The sequence below is a fragment of the Cottoperca gobio genome, chromosome 14, assembly GCF_900634415.1.
Source record: "Cottoperca gobio chromosome 14, fCotGob3.1, whole genome shotgun sequence".
Lineage (NCBI taxonomy): Eukaryota > Metazoa > Chordata > Actinopteri > Perciformes > Bovichtidae > Cottoperca > Cottoperca gobio.
In genome coordinates this window covers 2,478,504-2,498,718 of record NC_041368.1, presented here as the reverse complement: position 1 = coordinate 2,498,718, position 20,215 = coordinate 2,478,504, and the positions used below count along the sequence as shown (strand labels likewise).

At 41.1% G+C, this 20,215-nt stretch overlaps 1 protein-coding gene across 6 annotated transcripts in view; it reads right to left on the bottom strand.

The window, feature by feature from the left end:
• Window positions 1-20,215, bottom strand: part of arhgap32b (Rho GTPase activating protein 32b) — a 112,477-nt gene that overhangs the window by 81,977 nt on the left and 10,285 nt on the right. For 5 of the 6 annotated variants that reach the window (XM_029447696.1, XM_029447695.1, XM_029447697.1 and 2 more), the window contains one exon: window positions 770-890. The exons of the other annotated variant lie outside the window; for it this stretch is intronic. In XM_029447696.1, coding sequence (XP_029303556.1) covers window positions 770-864 — 95 coding nt within the window. In that variant the 5' untranslated portion in view covers window positions 865-890. The remainder of the gene's footprint in view (window positions 1-769; window positions 891-20,215) is intronic. 6 annotated transcript variants of the gene reach the window in all.

The window sequence follows — 20,215 nt, the reverse complement described above, 5'->3', positions numbered from 1 at the left end:
TTGGATACAAAACCATCTGTGTTTTTGTGAATGTACATGCTTGAGGGTGTGTGTGAGAAATGAGATGCACGGGCATGTGGGTGTACAGCTGTAGCGATGACGTAGCTAGCTGAAAGCTGATACATTCGGCCCCTCGGTGGAGGCAGTGTTACTGGCTGCGTCAGTAAAGGAAATCTGAATGAGGGGTTTCCAGCGGTGACGGTTAGTGATGGCTGTAGCCCAGTTGATATGGGCTGATGTGGTGTGGGTGGGGGTTAAATAGGGGGTGGGATGGTGACTGTGCAAACTCACCCTATCAGCTCAACTATAGCATTCAGGCACGTCTACCATATGCCTCCCCCTCCTCTCCTGCATGCGCATTCCCTGGTGTCATTTCTCCTTGAGGCACCAAGGAAGCCAAGTAACACCCCCGTCTATCATCAACACACACTCAGCAGAAACCAACTGTCAAAACCTGAACATTTGCCTCACATACAGTGAGAGTAATGATACAGAGGAAGACGAAGACACACACACACACACACACACACACACACACACACACACACACACACAACACAAGGGAGCATAAGACAACACACGCACACACACAACACACACACACCTCTGACTATAAACAAACTAGCATGCTCACCAAACTACAACCTGAGGTGTGGTCCCTCTCTCCACAAACACACACTCTTCCTCCTCTCTTCTTTACTCTGATGGAAAACGGAGAGGGGACATTCTGTTCCTGAAGGTGTGCGCCAGCCTCGTCCTGTGCTCTTACCTGTCCAAGATGTCATGGCTGGACGTGGCTGTGGCTCCCAGCAGTCCTAGTGCTGCACTCCCCACTGCTGCGGCAGCCCCGCTGCCTGCCTCCATGATACTGACTCACTGCAATGAGCAGCCTGCCAGAGAAGGAGAGAGGGAGGGGAGGGGAAGAGAAGGGAGGGAGGGAGGGGAGGAGGATGTGAAGAGGTAGAAATACAAATTAGATTTAAGAAATCACATGTAGAGGTAAGAGGGAGGATGACAGGGGAAAAAGTGGGGAACAATGAGAGAGGAGACAGGAATGTGAAAAATATGAGGAAAATGAAGAGGAAGATTGGCATGGGAGCAGGATGAGAGAACAGGAGAACAAAATTGTGCTCAATAACAAATAACTAACAAATTATTGTGTGTGTAGTCTGTAGATCAAATAAGTCATGCCTAATGGAGCTTTGCAAAGCAGGATTTCACTTTGGTCTTAACACATGGAGATTCTGGCACACACATTCCTGTGTGAGCGGACAGTCCAACATTGGCTGCCCTGATGTCCTGTGATGACTGCGCTCCCTGAGGTCTCCATGTTAACCCAGAATATCGACGGGCAGATCCATTTCTTCAACCCAGTCCAGCATTAATAAAAATGCCATTTTTCTATAATATCTACAACAGCACTGTGTCCACACAGTCACTGACAGCTTCCACACAGACGAGCTCACTGCTGGTGTGAAGTGCATCAACTACATCAACATTTCCAGTAATTCCACTCCCAAATATAAGAATATTAAATGAAACACAATGACACACATCCAAAACACACACAAACAGTAATATAAATAGCTGTGTGTGCAAAATGAATGTTAGAAGAAGTTATACGTTAAAAAGCTGTATTGCACTGTGCCAGAAGGTAGACAGCTGTTGGGCGATATGACTGTAGAAACCGTGCAACATTAGAAATCATTCCACCGGTACAGATTCTGCAATACCGTTTCTACCGCGCTAGGGATTCTCACGTGATTCAGCGGTCTCTCAAGGTAACCTGATTGGGACAGACATGGAAGAGGAGAGTGACATTGTAAAATCAGGACGAGGAAGAACTCTGAATATATGATTACCAGACATTTGCAGTGTTTTATTTTACAGCTTTTTGAAATAAAAAGGAAGTCTTCTTTATTCCTGTAGTGTTTTGTATTGCCATAGGGGTGGCCACATCGCCCACCCCTATTAAACAGCATGTAATGGTAAGTCCAGTTAGTGATTCCAGTAAGACCTCAGTCCACGACAGAGCGAGGATGAGTTAAACAGGCCACCGGCAGGAATGATCTCTCGTGCCGCTCGGTGAAAAACCTCTTTGGCTGAATGTGCTCCTCTTCTCAACCAACGTGTTGTGGAGGGGGTGGGAGACATTGTTCAGGATGTAAACTAACTTTTACTTTAATTAATCCATTCTCAAAATTGCTGCAGACTATCTTTCTGTCCATCATCCATGCGATTGATCAACCAATAATGGTTTCATCTCTAAAGTGCATGTTTAACTACTTTAAAAAAGGACACATCTCACAGACTCAGTTATAAATCTGTTATTACAAGAAGAGGTTTCTACTAACAGGACGATCAGTTAGCAATCCCTTCTTGTGACGTCATTTATTATCTTTCATATGTACGCACACTACTTTTCACACAGAACATGAATGCTATCTGTTTAAAACTGATTACGGTTACTTTGGGACTATCAACAGCGCTCATCTGTTACCCACTGAATCACCAGTGTACCCAGAATCACAGCGGAGAACGCCCTCTCGGGTATTATTACTACAATACGACCCACCACATGACAACCTCCCAATGCAATTCAAATGTGACGTTGTCAGCAGATGAAAATAGATGACAGGAACACAGCAGGAATGACCCAATAATAGAGGGAAGGAGAGTAAAGTCAATACAGCCTGTTTTTCTGTTGCAGTCAATGGCTGTGCACCGTAATATCAGGAGGAGGACACCAAGAGGAGAGAGATGGAGGGAAGGGGGGGTGTGAGAAAGCGTGGGAGGAGAGGATCCTAACAGGCCACACTGAAGCAGCTGGTTCTACATCTGACAAAGACTTGCTGGACATATGTATTCCCCGGGGATCTCTTACACCATATCATAATATAAATACCATCTATAATAATAGACATAATTAGATTACAAATATAATAAGTATACATGTCTTTTTCTTCTATTGTAACAAGAAATGCTAAACGTAATTTTACATCTTTAAGAACGTTTCTTATTCAAAGTGATTCAGGGATCTTTGTTCGAAGTATAACAAAGCAACAGGATGAAACATGAGTGAAAAAGAACATCCAGACGACCTGCGAGTACGGGTGGAAAGATCATCAACTGTCCCTTTCGGCTCATGGATTCATCTATTTAAACCAACACAGTATTGACCAGACAACTACAGTGCATGGCAATACTGACTGCTATGAACATGTGACGTGAGCATGAAGGATACATGTTGAAACTCATCTAATGTTCTGGGCAACTGTCAACTCCGCCTCTTAAATCACCCACAAACAGACGGACATGAGCTCAACCCATCTGACATTAGGTGAGTGTGTTTGTGTGGTAGTGAAAATATACATCTCCTTTCTTTGTTAACTTGTGCAGAGGGAAACAAACGTGTGCACTAGTTAAAAGAGGAAGTGAGTTTGTGTATGCCAGGCAGGCAGGGCAAAGCAGGATTCCTACAAATACCTGATGCAGCAGAAAAGCAAAAGAATGGCCGACCTTGAGAGAGGACAGAGTCTGAGCTCCGAAGAGATTAAAATCAAGACTGAATAGTCTCTACACGGTAAACATCCCTTATTCTCATCAGGATGGCAGCATTACTGATGGCAAAGTTGTTCTCATTAGAATCCAGGTTACAGCAAGAGTCAGTAAATGTTCATCTTGACCGTGTATAATGCAGCCATTATGACTTTAAGCTAAGCTTTATATAACAAGTGTCAATGACATGGCCCCATGTTCTAAGTGGCCCGTGTTTGAATCATGGTCCTTTTCTGCATGCCGTCCCCTCTCTGTCCCTTCCAGTCTATCCTTTCTGTCCGTCTAATAAAAAGGTCACAAAAAATATTTTCAAAAAATGTCATTGACAACCAAGACACAACATATATTTGGTGATAACCGTTTTTCCAAGGCTAAAACTTCAGCCTTGGAAAAAGGACAAAAATAGCTGTAGCCCTTGTACCTGCTAGCTTCCACTCACATGCAACCTCACAACACTTGACTTGTTATTTTTTCACGCCAAATTTGGCAAATGTACAACATTTTTCATCGACAAATAAAAACAAAATAATGAATGAACAGACGAATGGACAAATAATAATTATTAATTATTGTTATAATGCAAAGCCGTATTCAATGACCAGCATGCATCTGGGGAATCACACATTGCATCCTCCTCTTCAGAAGTAAATTTTACTACTTGACCGGTTGCACTAATAAGCACCATCTTGGATATTTTAACGTTATGACTCTGCCAGTCACGCTAACTAACATAAACGGTTAAAAAAGTAAGATTTATAGACTAAATTCATACAAGAAGGAGCAACAAAACCATTGAAAACATCCAGGCAGCACACATTAATAAAACGGTAAGATAATGATAAAGAAACTCTATCAAGAGCCATACAGGATGTGGGTGGAACAACTCGCTTCATACATTAGAAACTCAGGACACAGCCACATGGACACCGTCTGTATCAGACTGTAAGGTTCATACACACAAACAGAGCCTTTTCCACTAACCACTAGATGAGAGACGACACCTGTAACCATGGTATCTAGACACATTAAAGATGGTGACCGCTGTAGGATCCGCAGATTAAAAATAATGCATAATTTAATTGAGACAAAAAAATGTGTTGACCAAAGAAACACAAATAAAATAACTAATATTTGAAAACTAATTCACATTTTATCCAAAGACTCAAAAAAGTCAAAATGAACACTGCATATGCACCAACATAAACGATGAGTTTATATACCATGAAGTCTTTTAACTTTCTGTAGCACATTTGGTTGTTGTTGCTACATTTTCTCTCCCAGCAGATTTGATTTCATGCTGAACTCTCTGGGAAACAGAGCAGTTCTTAAGTACGAGGGAGCCGTGCAAATGCACTAAGTCCCCTCTACATGAAATCAATACTAGGAAGGCAAAGTTCACTCACATCACCTCTTCCAGTTAAAGACACTGCAGCTCCGATTTAAAGAGAAAATACAGATACACATTGTATAAAAGGCGTAATGTATGCAATGTATTTTCATCATGATCTTAGGCGCAATTCCCTTTACGACTGAAGCAACAGCAGTTCTCGATTGAGACATGTCAATAGACCCAAACAACGTGTGTGACGAGGGTCATTGTCCTCTCCTGATTCCTGCCATCATTACCACCAGTCTAAATGTACACTGAATGTTTGGCCTTCTATTGCTAGTGGACAAATGATCCTATTAGTGATCAGCCAGTGGAATAAAAATGATCAAAGTAGTGATTTACATTTCAGCAGGTTCAGTAATGCAGGACATCACAGAACACACTGTGCTGTATTTACAGTCACACTTTAGCCAATTTGGGGACTCTCCTGATTTTAAATTAACTAGGGATTTTATTCACCAACTCAATAAGCAAAAAAATAAAATAACCAATAAGTTCATGTGTTGTGTACACTGTAAAGCTTTTAGCAATGTGTACTACTTGCTTATCAATTACAAAGTGTTCACTACATTCAGCCAGTTGTGGCGGCCTGCCAGGCCTGAATTTACAGTGCACCAGTAATCCTGTGCTTAATACTGCCCTATTTAATCACTGTAATCCAGCAGTGTGCCGCTCCTGACACTTCTTGCATGTTCTTTAAAATAAATATGGTGTTTATGTTTACATTACCAAAAGGCATAGAAAGGTTCTAAATCTAAAAACAGGTTTAACCATTTTCTGTACTTTTTGTTTGAATTGGTTTAAGCAAGTGGACTAAACAAGAGTAGAGACTACATGCATGCTACAGGCACAGCAGTGCTTTGAGCTGAATGTTAACATCATTTTAGCATTAGCCTGCTAAATGTAGCTAATTAGCACTAAACACAAAGACTGTTAGGAACATCATCAAATAAAAATGTCAACCTGATGATGGTGCTGGATAGAGTTAAAACCAGGGGTGTCAAAACTGCGGCCCGCAGCACATTCTAAAAGTATAATAGAATATGGCCCACATAGAAACTTGAGCTTGAATGTATTGTACTTCTTAGTTCTAACACAGAAACACAGTTTTGACTTGTCAGCTAACTTAAAACATCAAGTGTCAGATAAAGCTTGTGCTTTAGATTTTTACTGGATTGCATGTGATGAGAACACAGATGCGACAGACACCGCACAGCTGTTCATTTCTTTTACGGGGAGTTGACGTTAACCTTTGCGTTACGGAAGAGCTGCTTGTTTTTAGGAGTCTAAAGGGCACAACATAATTCGAGCACGAGTACTTTACCCCAGAGAATTTCAAGCTTTCCTGTCTGATGTCGATGCTGAATACGGGGACGCACTCCACAGTTCTGATGTGCGCTGGCTGAGTCGCGGCTCCGTGCTGCAGCGGTTTTATTCCCTGAGATCAGAAATCGATCTGTTTTTGAAAGAGAAGGAGCGACCTCTTCATGAGCTGAGAGACCCTCCATGTTTGGCAGGCCTGGCATTTTTAGTTGATCTTACTTGGTCATCTCAACACTGAACAAGAGCCTACTGCACACATGAAAGCATTCGCATTCCGCCCCCGATTTCTTTTTATAGGCAATATACCTAAAACAGGGGTCGGGAACCTATGGCTCTGTCGATGACGCGATATGGCTCGCAGACAATTCTGAGCTGACATTTTTTAACATGATTAACAAGTAATAAATAATTAAAGTCATTTAAAGTAAAACATTTAGCAGCAGATTTGTTTTTAGTTCTCCCCTCTCCTTTCCTTCGCTCTGTCTCTGACTGTAGGTGAAGGTGTGTTCATACGAGTGCATGTGTGTAGGGGGCGGAGCCCCGCCCTTTGCGAAACTGAGCAGGGGAGAAACTGCACAAAGCAAGCAGTAGACCGGGGGTGTCAAACTCAATCACAGAGAGGGCCAAACACGGTCCACATTTATTAAACAGGATACACATATTGGATAAAGTGCAAAAAGATATGGAACATGAAGCTGCAGGTTTAACAGTGAGATGCTTCGTTATGTCGCACAAACAGTCCCTCTCACATCGTCCCAGAGATCTGTGCTGTGTTTCCCTTTGCTTTCCAAAAACTTTTATTTCATTCACACATTTAGATACTTCCTCAAATGTCTTTTCCCGTGGTTGTGCCATGCATTGATTTAATTACCAAAACCGGCGGGCCAGTTATGACAGACATATGATATTTTCTCGCGGGCCGGATATAATTGCCTTGAGTTTGACACCCGTGCAGTAAACACTGAAACGTGCACATAAATGAGATAAATAACGTAAGCGTTTAGTTTATTTAATAAAAGAGCACCTGTTCAATGAAACACTGATACCGCTATTAGTACTCGGAGACGTGTTATTCTTAAAAAATGCACGCATAAAGTTGCATTCAAATTTATTAAATATATGGCTCTCAAGGATATACATAAAACAATATTCTGCTTTTATGGCTCTCCCAGCCAAAAAGGTTCCCGACCCCTGACCTAAAAAGGTATGAGGGGCCCAGCCCTTTGTATATTTTTCTGTATGTGACCCTCAGTGAAAAGAGTTTGGACAGCCCTGGTTAAAAGGATCACCAAAGTAATTACAATCCTGAGGGGAACATGAATGTCTAAACATGTAAATCCATCCTCTCAAAACAACAAATGTTAACCCGTCAATGGTGGTGCTGGAGGAAAAGTCAAGGGATCACCAAAGTCAGGAGGTTTCATCAACTGGGGACCACGAATATCTGTACAACATTTCATGGCAATCGGTGCAATAGTTTATGAGATCCATGCGTCTAGTATGTCTCAAAACACCACACAGGAGCTATGTAGAACAGATTTATCTACCTAACCCTACAAAGAATGTCTAATGACCACAGCCCATCCAGTGAAGCCCCTCTCCTTCAACTGTTCAAAACATATTGAGATGCTAATTAGGCAATGCTGTGTACTGGGGACTCCAGGGCCCATTCTCGGAGCTCCCAGCAACACCATTCAACTAATCATGTAATTTGCAACATTCTTCTGCAATGTGTCCGACTGCCTAGCTAAATGACAGCAGTAAGTAGCCAGGTCCTGGTTTCTGATCCGAACAGTAGAGTAGACATTTTTAAAGCCATTTCTGCTAACCTATCAAGAGAGCATTAAATCCCCACAGAGCTTTTCCACTACAAACTTAATTTACCAGCTGAAAGCACGGCAACCTGACAGCATATCTGTGGCAGCGCTCTGAGAATGCACTGACATGTGGCTTCGACAGTGTCACAACTATATTTATTTTTCCTGGGTCCCTCTCACATTGTCAACAGTGATTAAACTCCTCTTTTCAACACAATGATATAGCACATATATTTAAACAGCTGTTCCGTATTTATTTTGCTGCTTACATGTCACATCTGGCAAAGTCTTCTTTGCTCCGGCTAAAAAGCATTCAGATTTTGATAATTATAAAACGCCCACAACTGTGTGTATACATTTGCTAAATTGAACCTGGAACAAACGGTGTATATTTCCTATGTGAATATTTGATTGTACTATTGATTATTTTTATATGCAACACCTTGAAATGCTTATGTTTGCTGGTTCCAGAAGTCCGATTTTCCAATATACGATGTTACGTGACTAGTTGGAGCGCTACGGCTTGAATCAGCAGGAAACTCTCCTGAATAATCAGAACAGAAGATGAACATATTCAGTTCTTTGATAAAAAGTCAAAAGATAATATGAAATAGAGACGTTAGCTGCGACTCATAAAAAGGTGCAATTCAGCAAGAAACATTCCAATGACATGGATCCAATGGAAAGCAGCACATTAGCAGAGCAGCAGCTTCAGTTCTCCGTCTCACAGGATGTGTTCAGGCACAGCACTGAGTGCAATTCAATTGTAATTCTTGGGATCACAGTATAGTTCAAAACCATTAAAAAGAGGATTCAAAAAAGAGGAGCGAGTGGGGAAATAACATTTTGTTCTTCTATGTACTGTACTGCACTGCATAAAGACGGATGCCAATAAAGTCCCTTATCTTAACTATTCTGAGACTCCCACTCTTAAATTGTAACTCCACCATGCCTCTTCAGATCCTGACACGTACAGATACCCAGTGTTTTTGTTTAATGAGGCTAGAACTATACCTAACATTCCTCTAATTGTGTCGAGGAACATTCTGAGTCGCCGCTTCAACATGTGCAACAACCTTAAACCCTGCCATCAACAATGTAAAGGCCACAGTAGAGTATGTGGAGACATGTCTTTGTTTGCTACAGTTAGTAGGGTCCTCATATAAACATTTCAAGAGGTAGAATGAGATCAGGCAGCATTCACATTGATGTTTAGCAGCCTGCATATTGCAACTAACTGATGAATGTGTCTCGTCCATGCTGCATGTAGTCTTTATTCTCTATTCTAGCAGTTGAGCAAGTAGCAGGGTTGCCTGCTGAGAAGAGAGACCCCTTTTTAAAAAGGTCATTAAACACAACTCAAAGGCTCCAGCTTTGATCCTTGAGAAAGCCATCTGTCACCGTTTGTAAGTCAAACTGCAACATCTACAGTGCACAACATGTTAACTTGTTCAAAATGTCACGTTGTCAAGGAACAAACATTAGTGAACTTAAAAAAGCTAAAAGAAAACATATCAGCTGTCGTCCACTTCTGTGATTCAACATAAAGTATGCTATACACATTTTTGAAGAATGTGTGATTGAGAAGTCTCATTTATAACTGTTTAGTTATTATGAGGAAGTGTGACCTATTGGAGAGGCTTGGGAAAGATACTCGTCTTATTTTGACATCCTCTTGGATCCATCTTTTTCATATACGATCGCATCATCATTTCTGTCACATCATGTTGTATTGTTACTATGTTGTTTATCCTGTACACACAACATCTATTGCAGTCTGTGCGTCCTGGGAGAGGGATCCCTCCTCAGTCTCTCCCTCAGGTTTCTATGGGGTTTCTTTTAGGAAGTTCTTCCCTGTGCGGTGTGAGGGTCTAAGGACAGAGGGTGTTGTATGCTGTACAGTCTGTAAAGCACACTGAGACAAATGTGTCATTTGTGATATTGGGCTGTATAAATACATTTGATTTGATTTTCCATTAGAAAATTTGAGTTTAGAGAATGTTGAGCTACTGGTGTGCCCCAGTTACTAAAATAAACCAATAGTGTGTAGTAGAATTCATTAATCCATTCTGGTGCAAAAATTCACTCAGTGAAATACATCACTCTGGCATATCTTGCCCACTGTAAAAGTCTATTTTGGATGATCAAAACACCAACGGGGAAAACTGGGGGGGATTTGATCAACCTGTGAATAATGTCTGCTTGATTCAGAAACCGATGAAAAGCTATTTTTGCTACCTGACTGGAGACCTTCATTGATCATGAGTTTTGTCACCAATGAGGCTGACCTCATCTAGTTAGATAACTGAGAGTCACACACGTACACCTAAGTGTGAATCATCGCTGGGAATGAGTTCATTAAAATATCATTTGTGTGCAGTAAAAATCAGTTATCCCTCAACACACCCACAAGGTATGCAGTGAGAGCCTGAAAACAGACCTCTGGGAGGAGAGACAGTCCAAAGAAAATTAAGATACAAGTCACCTTTCACAAAATGCATCTATAGAAAATAACTTAATGACCTGGAAGCCGATTTTGAAGCTCTGGGTAATAAAACTTGTCCTGATAATTAGCAGGCTGAAATCTGATCAGATACCAGCTCATATCAGTTCACTATGGGGCGCCAACGCTTTGTGACACTCCTTAGTCTGGTTGCTTCCACTGCTTCGATTCCTCACACGCACAAAGTCACAAAATGATGCAGATATAAATGGTGTTCGAAAAAGAAGAAGTTTAGCAAGTGGCAGCCTGAATATGAAACATGTTTTAAGAGGCAACAGCAAAACCTCCACGTCAAAACAAATATCACAAGTAACAAGAAATTACAGTAAATCCTTCAGTTTACTTATTTATATTCCCATTACCTGGGAGCCACATATTCTCCACACCTTAACTTGAGGAACTATTAAACAACTTGTAAAATCAGGTTAATGGGATTTAAATAGTGTTACTGCAAACTATGGAAGTGCCTGAAGTGAGGCATCACCTTAACCTGGGTATTCACAGTAATCAGGTTTTATGTGTGTGCATGAGGCCTAAAAAAAGGTACTAAGTGACAGTGACCATGAAACAGTAACAGTAATGTCTCACAACCTTTTTCATATGCACATTTGTCAGCTGTCTCAGGTGTGGCAAATCAAAGAGCCACGCCAGGGTCCAACAATAAGAACTGCCCAGCGGCCCGGGGCCAGTAAAAAGTTTAGTTGGGCCAGTTAATACACTCAGCCAGTCTCTGTGCACTGTGTGCTAAGAGAGTGTGGTCGAGAGAGAGTGAAGGTGGATCAGAGAAGACTTGGCTAACGGAGCAGAGGAACTTAGCAGTAAAGTTACCGTGTAGGTTTCAGTCTGTACATAAATGTCCTTCAGCCACTAGATTCTTGACAAACAAGTTATTAAACTCTGCATGTAAAATATGCTGACAGCCTGTGTTTATCAGACGACAAAAGGTGCAATAACCAGCAGAGGGCCGTGTTTACTGTAAACATAAGTGAGGAGTGTCATCTCGTAGCAGAAGACACGACCTCTTTAGGCATGAGAAGGCTTAAACAGTATGTTCCCCAAAACTAAAATGGAGCATTTAAAAATGTAAATGTTGTTGTTTATAGATATAGTACTACACAAATATGCACATTGACACTGTTGTAATACTTGTGATACTGCCACATGGTGAATGACAGCCACTGAAAGAGCCAGACTGTCAGAATTAGTAGAGCTGAGCGGATTTTCTCTGCGCTGTTCTACTTTTTGGACACTGACCAATCCTCTTGAGAGATCATTTAGATGCATTTTCAACAAATCAGCATCTGCAAAGCAAATAACTCCACGTTAAAAAATAATTCAGTTCCTGAATGGTTGGAAGCCTAATCAAGTAGAATAGTAAAAAATATCAAAGCTGCTTTTGTATCTGCAATTTGAATTATTCAGACAGACAGACTGATCATCCTACATCCACTTAACAGTAAACGATTATTTTAATTGCAATGTTGACTTGGCAGCAGCGTAATCACTTGGCACTCCAGAAACAAAGCAGATAAGACAGTGAGAGAAGAGCGCTAACTTCACTGAGGCTTCGTATTTGCTCTCTTTATGCATGGTCTCAGTGCATCTCTGCAATTGCCTGCCATGGAATAATTCTGAGTCAGAAGTGTTTTGCGTAGAGAGGGGAGGGACAAGAGGACGTCACCCTGCCCCCAGCACGGCATGCTGACTCACTGTGACAAACACTTATATGGTAAAAAGGTAAATGGACTGTACTCATATAGCGCTTTACTAGTCTTTGCAACCACTCAAAGTGCGCACACACACACACACACACACACACACAGCAGAGGCTAGAGGATAAAACCTTCACATGCACACCACTGGCTATGCAGTCAGGAGCAATCTGGGGTTTAGTATCTTGCCCAAGGACACTTCGACATGTTGACCGCAGAGGCCGGCGATCGGACGACCACTCTACTTCCTGAGCCAAAAGTAAAAGATTTAACCAGGATCCTTCAACCCAAATCTCCTGGAAAACTGTGCTGAAATTACTGGCGGGTTCATCTGAAACAAATCCTTTATCCAAATGTGGCTCCTCTGTCAATTATCTTTGACAGTGTTTGCAACAACAGAAAGACATGCTAGCACAAACCCATGGCTCACTGATTGGATGCTTCCCTGCATGTCTCCTCTTCATTACCTTCCCTCCTGCTCTGATTAATAAGGCAAGGATGGCTTGCCAGTGCTTCTCTCTGTCAGCTAAAGTGCATTACTGACCAGGCTTTCACACCACACACTCTAAAATGTATAGTTTGTACCTTGCTTGCTGTAGTCCATTAAGCTCAGACAGTTCATTTGTATAGATTTACTTATGACATTAACAATAAACATCATACAATAAGTAGCTCACTCAATCATCAACAGGCTGCCATCTATAGTATGGCCCTATTTACACTTCATCATCATTTCAGATGAGTCACACACAGATAAAATCTGTCATTTTGGTAGTTATTACAAGACACAGAAAGAGACTCAGTAAGTGGCTATTTCCACAAATCCTTAAAGGCCCTGTCACACAGTGCCGTGCGGCAGAAACGATGAAAATTATGAAAATTAGCATATACAACGTATATGAACGTATACAGAGCCTTTTGATAGCATATCACATACTTATACAAAACGTATCAGAGCCAACGTATTCAACAAATGCCCAACAGATGCATAACACATTCCTAGCGTATTCCTTCGCCGTATGCCGGTGTATACGGAATATCAGCAATACGCTGGTGTACTTTGTTGAACAGCTTGCATTTCTTAAGTTAATGTCAAGTAGTCATGCGATTGTTAACATTAAAATATTGATTATAGCAACATTAAACCACAAAACATTTAACTTATCACTGATTTGTCAAGCACTCCAGTCAAAGGCTCCAGAAAATGAGTGTGTTACTGCCATTAAATTGGGGGATTCACAAGAGACATATTTTATTTTTGCAGCTCAAAGACAACACAGCGCAGTTTACCGGGAGCTCCAACACACTGGCATAGCCATCAGTGCTGGAAACTTTTCATTTAAAATCAAATCATGGCCTTAAATTCAGTGGTTACATCAGATTGTGTATTTGGAATATCGTGACACCCTAATTAGCACCTTTTTCTGTTCCCTTTGAGCTGCAGCTAGAGACGAGTGCCACATCCTACATTAAGGTTTTTGTTTTGTTTTTTTAAATAATGCCAAATGCAAAGGAAACTGTAGATAGACAGACAGGAATGACAGATTATAATCTCATGGATTACTCTCTCAAATGATTTATTAGCTGTTAATTCATCTGGGAAGTTAACAATAGTCCATAATGATAATAAGAAAGGCAATTCAAATCTGGTCATTAGACCCCGTCCTCATTGATTGTCCATCCAAACTCATCCCACTGGAGTCAGACAGTCAGCTGTTCGCTTTCCAGGGGAAATTTAAGACGAAAATCCATGCGTGACGCAGCTTTCTTTTTAAACACTTTGTTTTATCTACCTTCCATTACTTGTCATCTGATGCCTTCTCTACATTCTACTGTCTTCAGCCTCTGTCAGGAGAGTGACCTTGTTCATTCAATTCACCTTCGTAAGATGAATACAAAGTCTGTCTGCTATGGGACGGTGTTGGGTATCAGAGTCATTACTAATGCAATACAAGTTGGCTTTAGCAGTGTGAGGCTATCAGATTAGTACGTTTGCATAAAATCAAAACCAACTCTATTGGGCAGTACAGCTGATTCCACTGAGATCCAACATCTCAATGTGCAGCTCTGTGCAGCTGTCAGACAATTTCAGCTCATTGTTTTGATTCGTCATCCATATGGTTGAATCCCGACGGCTCTCACCAACTTCCCCCAATATAAAACACGGGGCAGCCTTTTCAGGTCACTAGCTCACATCGGATAACAATTAGTCTACTGACTAACTGCATAGCACAAACGGGCAGAGAGCGAAAGTAAACCCCTCTTGGCTAGTTGGGAGAGTAAAACATCTAGAAAAGAACATGGGCCCAGATATTTCCTCTAATAATCAAACTGTATTGCCATATTCTATAATGTAATTAATTCATCTGGACATTGTGTTCATTACAGGTCTTTTTCATTTTTTTCCATTTTAGCTGTTTTGTTTCCTCCAAACCAATGAGGGGCATGTGTAGCCATTGCTAGGAGCAGCAACATTTCCCACAACAACCTGGCAGAAATATTCAGATTTTCCATCTATCCCGTCGGACACAAGGTAAGGTCTGAGGTAAGGACACATTTAAATGGATAGCTGTTAGCAGCCAAGGCAGTTAAATCCTGCTGTGTGATTAGTTAGCAGAGCTAACAGCTTACGTAACAGAGCTAAACACAGGAAAATCAAGCGTTAGGACTTGGAGGTCGATGATGTCGTATAAGATATTAAAATATCACCTATATTTCTAGAAAGCAGCGAGCTAGAGACTCACTTTTAACTGTCTCTATTACGTCAGTGCCACGGCTTTCTTAGCAAAACGCAAAAGAACATTTCATTTTCAATTGAAAAAGTACTATTCATTCATGCAAAAATAAGTATAATTTCCTAACATTTTAATGGTGTTTATATTATGCCGCTAACAACTAACAAATGTAAATGAATATTAAAAGGAAAGATCAACATTTTGATTTTGAGACAGTTTACATTCTCTTTGGGATGGTTAAAATAGTTTTTAGGTACGGTTCTGGGACAGTGGTGAAAAAAGTTAGTAAAATTTTGTTTTTAAGGCAAACATCTTGAATTAATAGTTACAGTAATATAACTTAACTTAAAAATAAACAGTATGCAAACGGTAATAAAGAAGTCTTATTTTGCGTTTAACCGTGGTTTCAAATTTGGGATAGAGAATTGTGGAAATTCACTGGTATTGATATGTACTACAACATTTCTGGTATCATGACATCCCTAGTATTTTTATAACTACAACAACTTATCAGGCAATCAAGTATAGGGCAACACATATTCAAACTGTTTATATTTACCAATCCTAAGATATTCAAAACATTGGTTTTACTTTCTTTAAGGGGAATGTTTGACAACACACAAACTCATGCCTTCTGAATAAAAAGCAAGGACTGGGGACAGTGATAGTCCTGTATTGGTGAGAATAATCCCTTCCCCCATTGGAAAAAGTCTTTGGAATGTCTTATGAACAGATATTAATACAGCTCATCACTGGATTCATTTGTTATGAAGTAAAGAAGCATGCAAAAACAGAGCGTCAATTTAACAAGTCTCAAATCAATGTACTTTAGTTAGGAATCCTTTCCATGGTTATAAAATAAAAGAGCATTGAAAACGGGTCACTGAAGGAACTGCTTCACAAGAATTGGGTTTTACAAAAGGCCACACTCAAAGGTCTGCCACCATCTAGAGGGGCGAGGCACAAAGAACAAGAGGATAACAACGCACACATTTAGACAGTGCCCTCTCAATGTATTCTCTGTGGTACACTAAGTTATACACTAAAAGTGATGGAAGTAGTTTGCTTTTAAAGAGAGCTAGAGAGAAGTTTAGACTCTGCCGTCCACCTGGCTTAAAGAGGGTGTGGTTCACAGAGTGTCTGCTTCCAGACAGCTGGTTCAGAGCCGGACTTGTTCAACTGCTAGCTTAGTGAGGCTTCAGCAGATGCAGCACATGCGTTAGGAAGACAGTTGACAATTATATATATTTTCTGATAAATGGACAGCAAAGGACTTTCCAGCCAATTATATGGTGAAAATCTAAAAAGGAAGAGGAGGAAGAGTCCATTTTGGACAACAAGAACATAAGTACAGAAAATAAATGTCATGACGTTCCCTTTTGGGAATTGGGATTCTGCAAGTTCTTAAAGCACATCACTTCACAATGACTCCTCAGAACTAAGCAGCATTATGAAATTAATCAAACATCTAATCAAAAATGAAATAAGTAATAAACTCAAAGTATTATAGATCTCCTCAGATCTATGAGTAATTGTACAAAACAAGGAGGGAGCAGAGGGACCCTGTCATAACTATTTAATTTCACCCAGTCAAACAAAAGCATTTTTCTCTTTCTAACAATACATGAAGATCGCTTGCTGTACAAATAAGGTATTGACAGGCATCCTGTTGTGACACGATAGGTGAATTTGACCTTAATGCACACAGACAACATGACACCCGTCAACCTAATTAGTGAAATGTGAAGGGAGGGGGAAAGGGGGGGTGTTGGAGAGTGGATTGTCCAATGAACGGTCTCAGTGAACGCACACATCTGACCCACTAGACAACTCTACTTTAGGGGAGGTTTTGCATCACTGGGCCTTTGGTGTCTAGAGCCCCAGGGCTTTAGAGCATCCTAGAGCACAGGAAATCGACCTGGAAAAAGAAAAGTCAGGCTACAGTATGAACAAAACCAGATAGGCTAATGCAGAAACATGGACAGATGACATAACAAGGACACAGGGAGGAAAGTAACAACCTTAAACGATTATAAATATTTAATCGTTTAAGGTTGTTATTTTCCTCCCCGTGTATCAATGTAATAACATTGATACAAAATCTGCTTCAAGAAGTGGGTCTGGATCTCATTCTCACAGAAACACTTTAAGACTGGTTTAATGTCAAAAGCATTTGTGATATAAACAGAAGGGCTTGTCAACTCACTCCAGTGCAGGACAAATCTCTATCACTCCTGACATGTGACCAGTAGAGGTGGACGGTATAACCGTTTCATCACAGTTTCACGTCCTGCCACGACATGGATTTTGCAATACCGTCGTTACCGTGACACACACACACACACACACACACACACACTATGGTGAGGGTACCGCCTACCTTCACTTGTGAGTGACATGCCACAGCTCGCTCTCGTGAGGTGTCCACACAGACAGCACTGCTGCTGCCAGCCCTCACAAGATCACTTCACTGTTTGTCTGTTTTTACCAAGAAATGTTCATCACGAGGGAAAAAGTCGATACGCCGAATCTCGCGGTCAACATTAGTTATTCCTCCAGCAGCCTCCTGGTCCTACCAACAGCGCCTACGCTGCGAGCCTCAGCCTTCACCTGTCTGAGCTGCTTACAGTCCAGCGTCTGCTGCAGTGTTTCACACTAACATCACAGACTGATTAGTCTACGGTTAAGATGGAAACGTTCACGTCAGCTTTCAGGTTTCTTCAAGATGTAGTGTAATGTAATTACTAAATCATTTTTGCGCTCCAGATATTCTTTGTTGCTCAGCAGCAGTTTACTAAACAACAGCCGGCTGTAAACTGAGAATGAATCACATTACATTTACTAAACCAGCTACATCGTGATGCAGGCTATTGGATCCCTCATCTGCACTCCTATTATGAGCCAATAAACATTTGTTAAATATGTTCCCATACATATCCATGAGAGTGAACACAGGTAGAATCATGTTTCGAGATTATCAAAAATAATACTGAGGTATAAATGTTGACATCAATGTTAGGTCATATCACCCACCCCTAGTGACAAGTGAAGCACTACCCTCTAAAAGGAATATGGTTTAAATTTAAACCCAGGAGCTTTTTCACTCAGCTTTATCTTAGTTATCTCCAGAATAGGAGTGCTCATTTAAAGTGTTGAACTATGGTCTCACATGTATGTATAAAATATAGGCCAATGTGATGGTAATGTTGTTCATCCACAGAAACAAAACAAACGACTAAATGAAGCACGTGCATTCATTAAAAGATGGTGTGGATGGATAGAACAGAAACAAAGCTTGCCCCACTGACTGACACTGAGAATGTGTAGCAGCAGCTGAATGTCAGCTCTTCATCGAGTCGGGCTTCTAGTAGCTCAGCAGATATTTATAGATTAGACTGCTGGCATCATTTATTGGAAACAATGCATCTAGTACTGTAGCAGTGGGCGCTACGCAGATATGGGGAACATGTTATATCATGCTTTAAATCTTTTTTAGCCCTTTCGGCTGTGATCAGATAGCTCTGGGTAGAGAGACTGGAAAGACCCTGGAGAGAGAGCGAAGGGAGGCGTGGCTCCACCTGACCCCAGGGTAGTAGCCTACTCTCGTACTCATTTTAAGTAAGAAGAACTGACAGCAGTGGTGGCATCGCCACATGAACTCTGAAAGATGCTGAAGGGACATAAACACAATACAATAACAGTGGCAGATTTATTATCAAAATTCCACAAACTAAACTAAATCAGCCAGCTAACACCAACACTGTTGGTTCATGTTTTAAAACATCTGCTGAGTTTTAAATAAACAATGTATGAGGTCTTAAAATGCACATTATAGCTACATTCCATATACAGTGCATACAGAAAGTATACATACCCCTTCACTCTTTCCACATTTTATTATGTTACAGCCTAATTCCAAAATGGATTAAATAAAAAAATGTTCTCAACATTTTACACACAATACCACATAATGACAAAGTGAAAAAGGTTTAGAATATTTTGCAAATGTATTAAAAATAAAACACTAAAATATCACATGTACATAGGTATTCAGACCCTTTACTCAATACCTTTGGCAGCAATTACAGCCTCAAGTCTTCTTGAGTATGATGCTACAAGCTTGGCACCTATTTTGGGGCAGTTTCTCCCATTCATCTTTGCAGATTGTCTCAAACTGTCAGGTTGGATGGGGACCGCCATTTTCAGGTCTCTCCAGAGATGTTCAGTTAAGTTCAAGTCCGGGCTCTGGCTGGGCCGTTCAAGGACATTCACAGTTCTCCCGAAGCCACTCCTGCGTTGTTTTGGCCGTGTGCTTCGTATCGTTGTCCTGTTGGAAGGTGAAACGTCGGCCCAGTCTGAGGTCCAGAGTGCTTTGGAGCAGGTTCTCATTCAGGATCTGTCTGTACTTTGCTCCATTCAACTTTCTGTCGACCCTGACTAGTCTCCCAGTCCCTGCCACTGGAAAAAAACAAATACAGCTTCACCGTTGGGATGGTATTGCACAGGTGATGAGCAGTGCATGGTTTCCTCCAGATGTGACTTTTAGAATTGAGGCCAAACAGTTCAATCTTAGTTTGATCAGACCAGAGAATCTTGTTTCTCACAGTCTGAGTCCTCCAAGCAGCTTTCATGTGTTTTGCACTGAGCAGTGGCTTCCATCTGGCCACTCTGCCATACAGCCCAGATCCATGGAGTGCTGTAGAGATGGTTTTCCTTCTGGAAGGTTCTCCCATCTCCACAGAGGATCGCTGGAGCTCGGTCAGAGTGACCATCGGGTTCTTGGTCACCTCTCTTACTGAGGCCCTTCTCCCAATTGCTCAGTTTGGACTGGAAGCCAGTTCTAGAAAGAGTCTTAGTTGTTCCAAACTTCTTCCATGTCAGAATGATGGAGGCCACGGTGTTCTTGGGAACCTTTAATGCAGCAGAAATTGTTTTGTAGCAATCCCGAGCATAAATTCTAAAAAACCTTTTTCACTTTGTCATTATTTGGCATTGTGTGTAGAATGTTGAGAGAAAAAATGAATTTAATACATTTTGGAATAAGGCTGTAACATAACAAAATGTGGAAAAGGTATGAATACTTTCTGGATGCACTACAGAATGCTTATAGACTGAGGCTAAAGCTACATGTCTCAGGAGAGTGCAGCATCCGCACCAGCTGATAGCAGAAAACATGT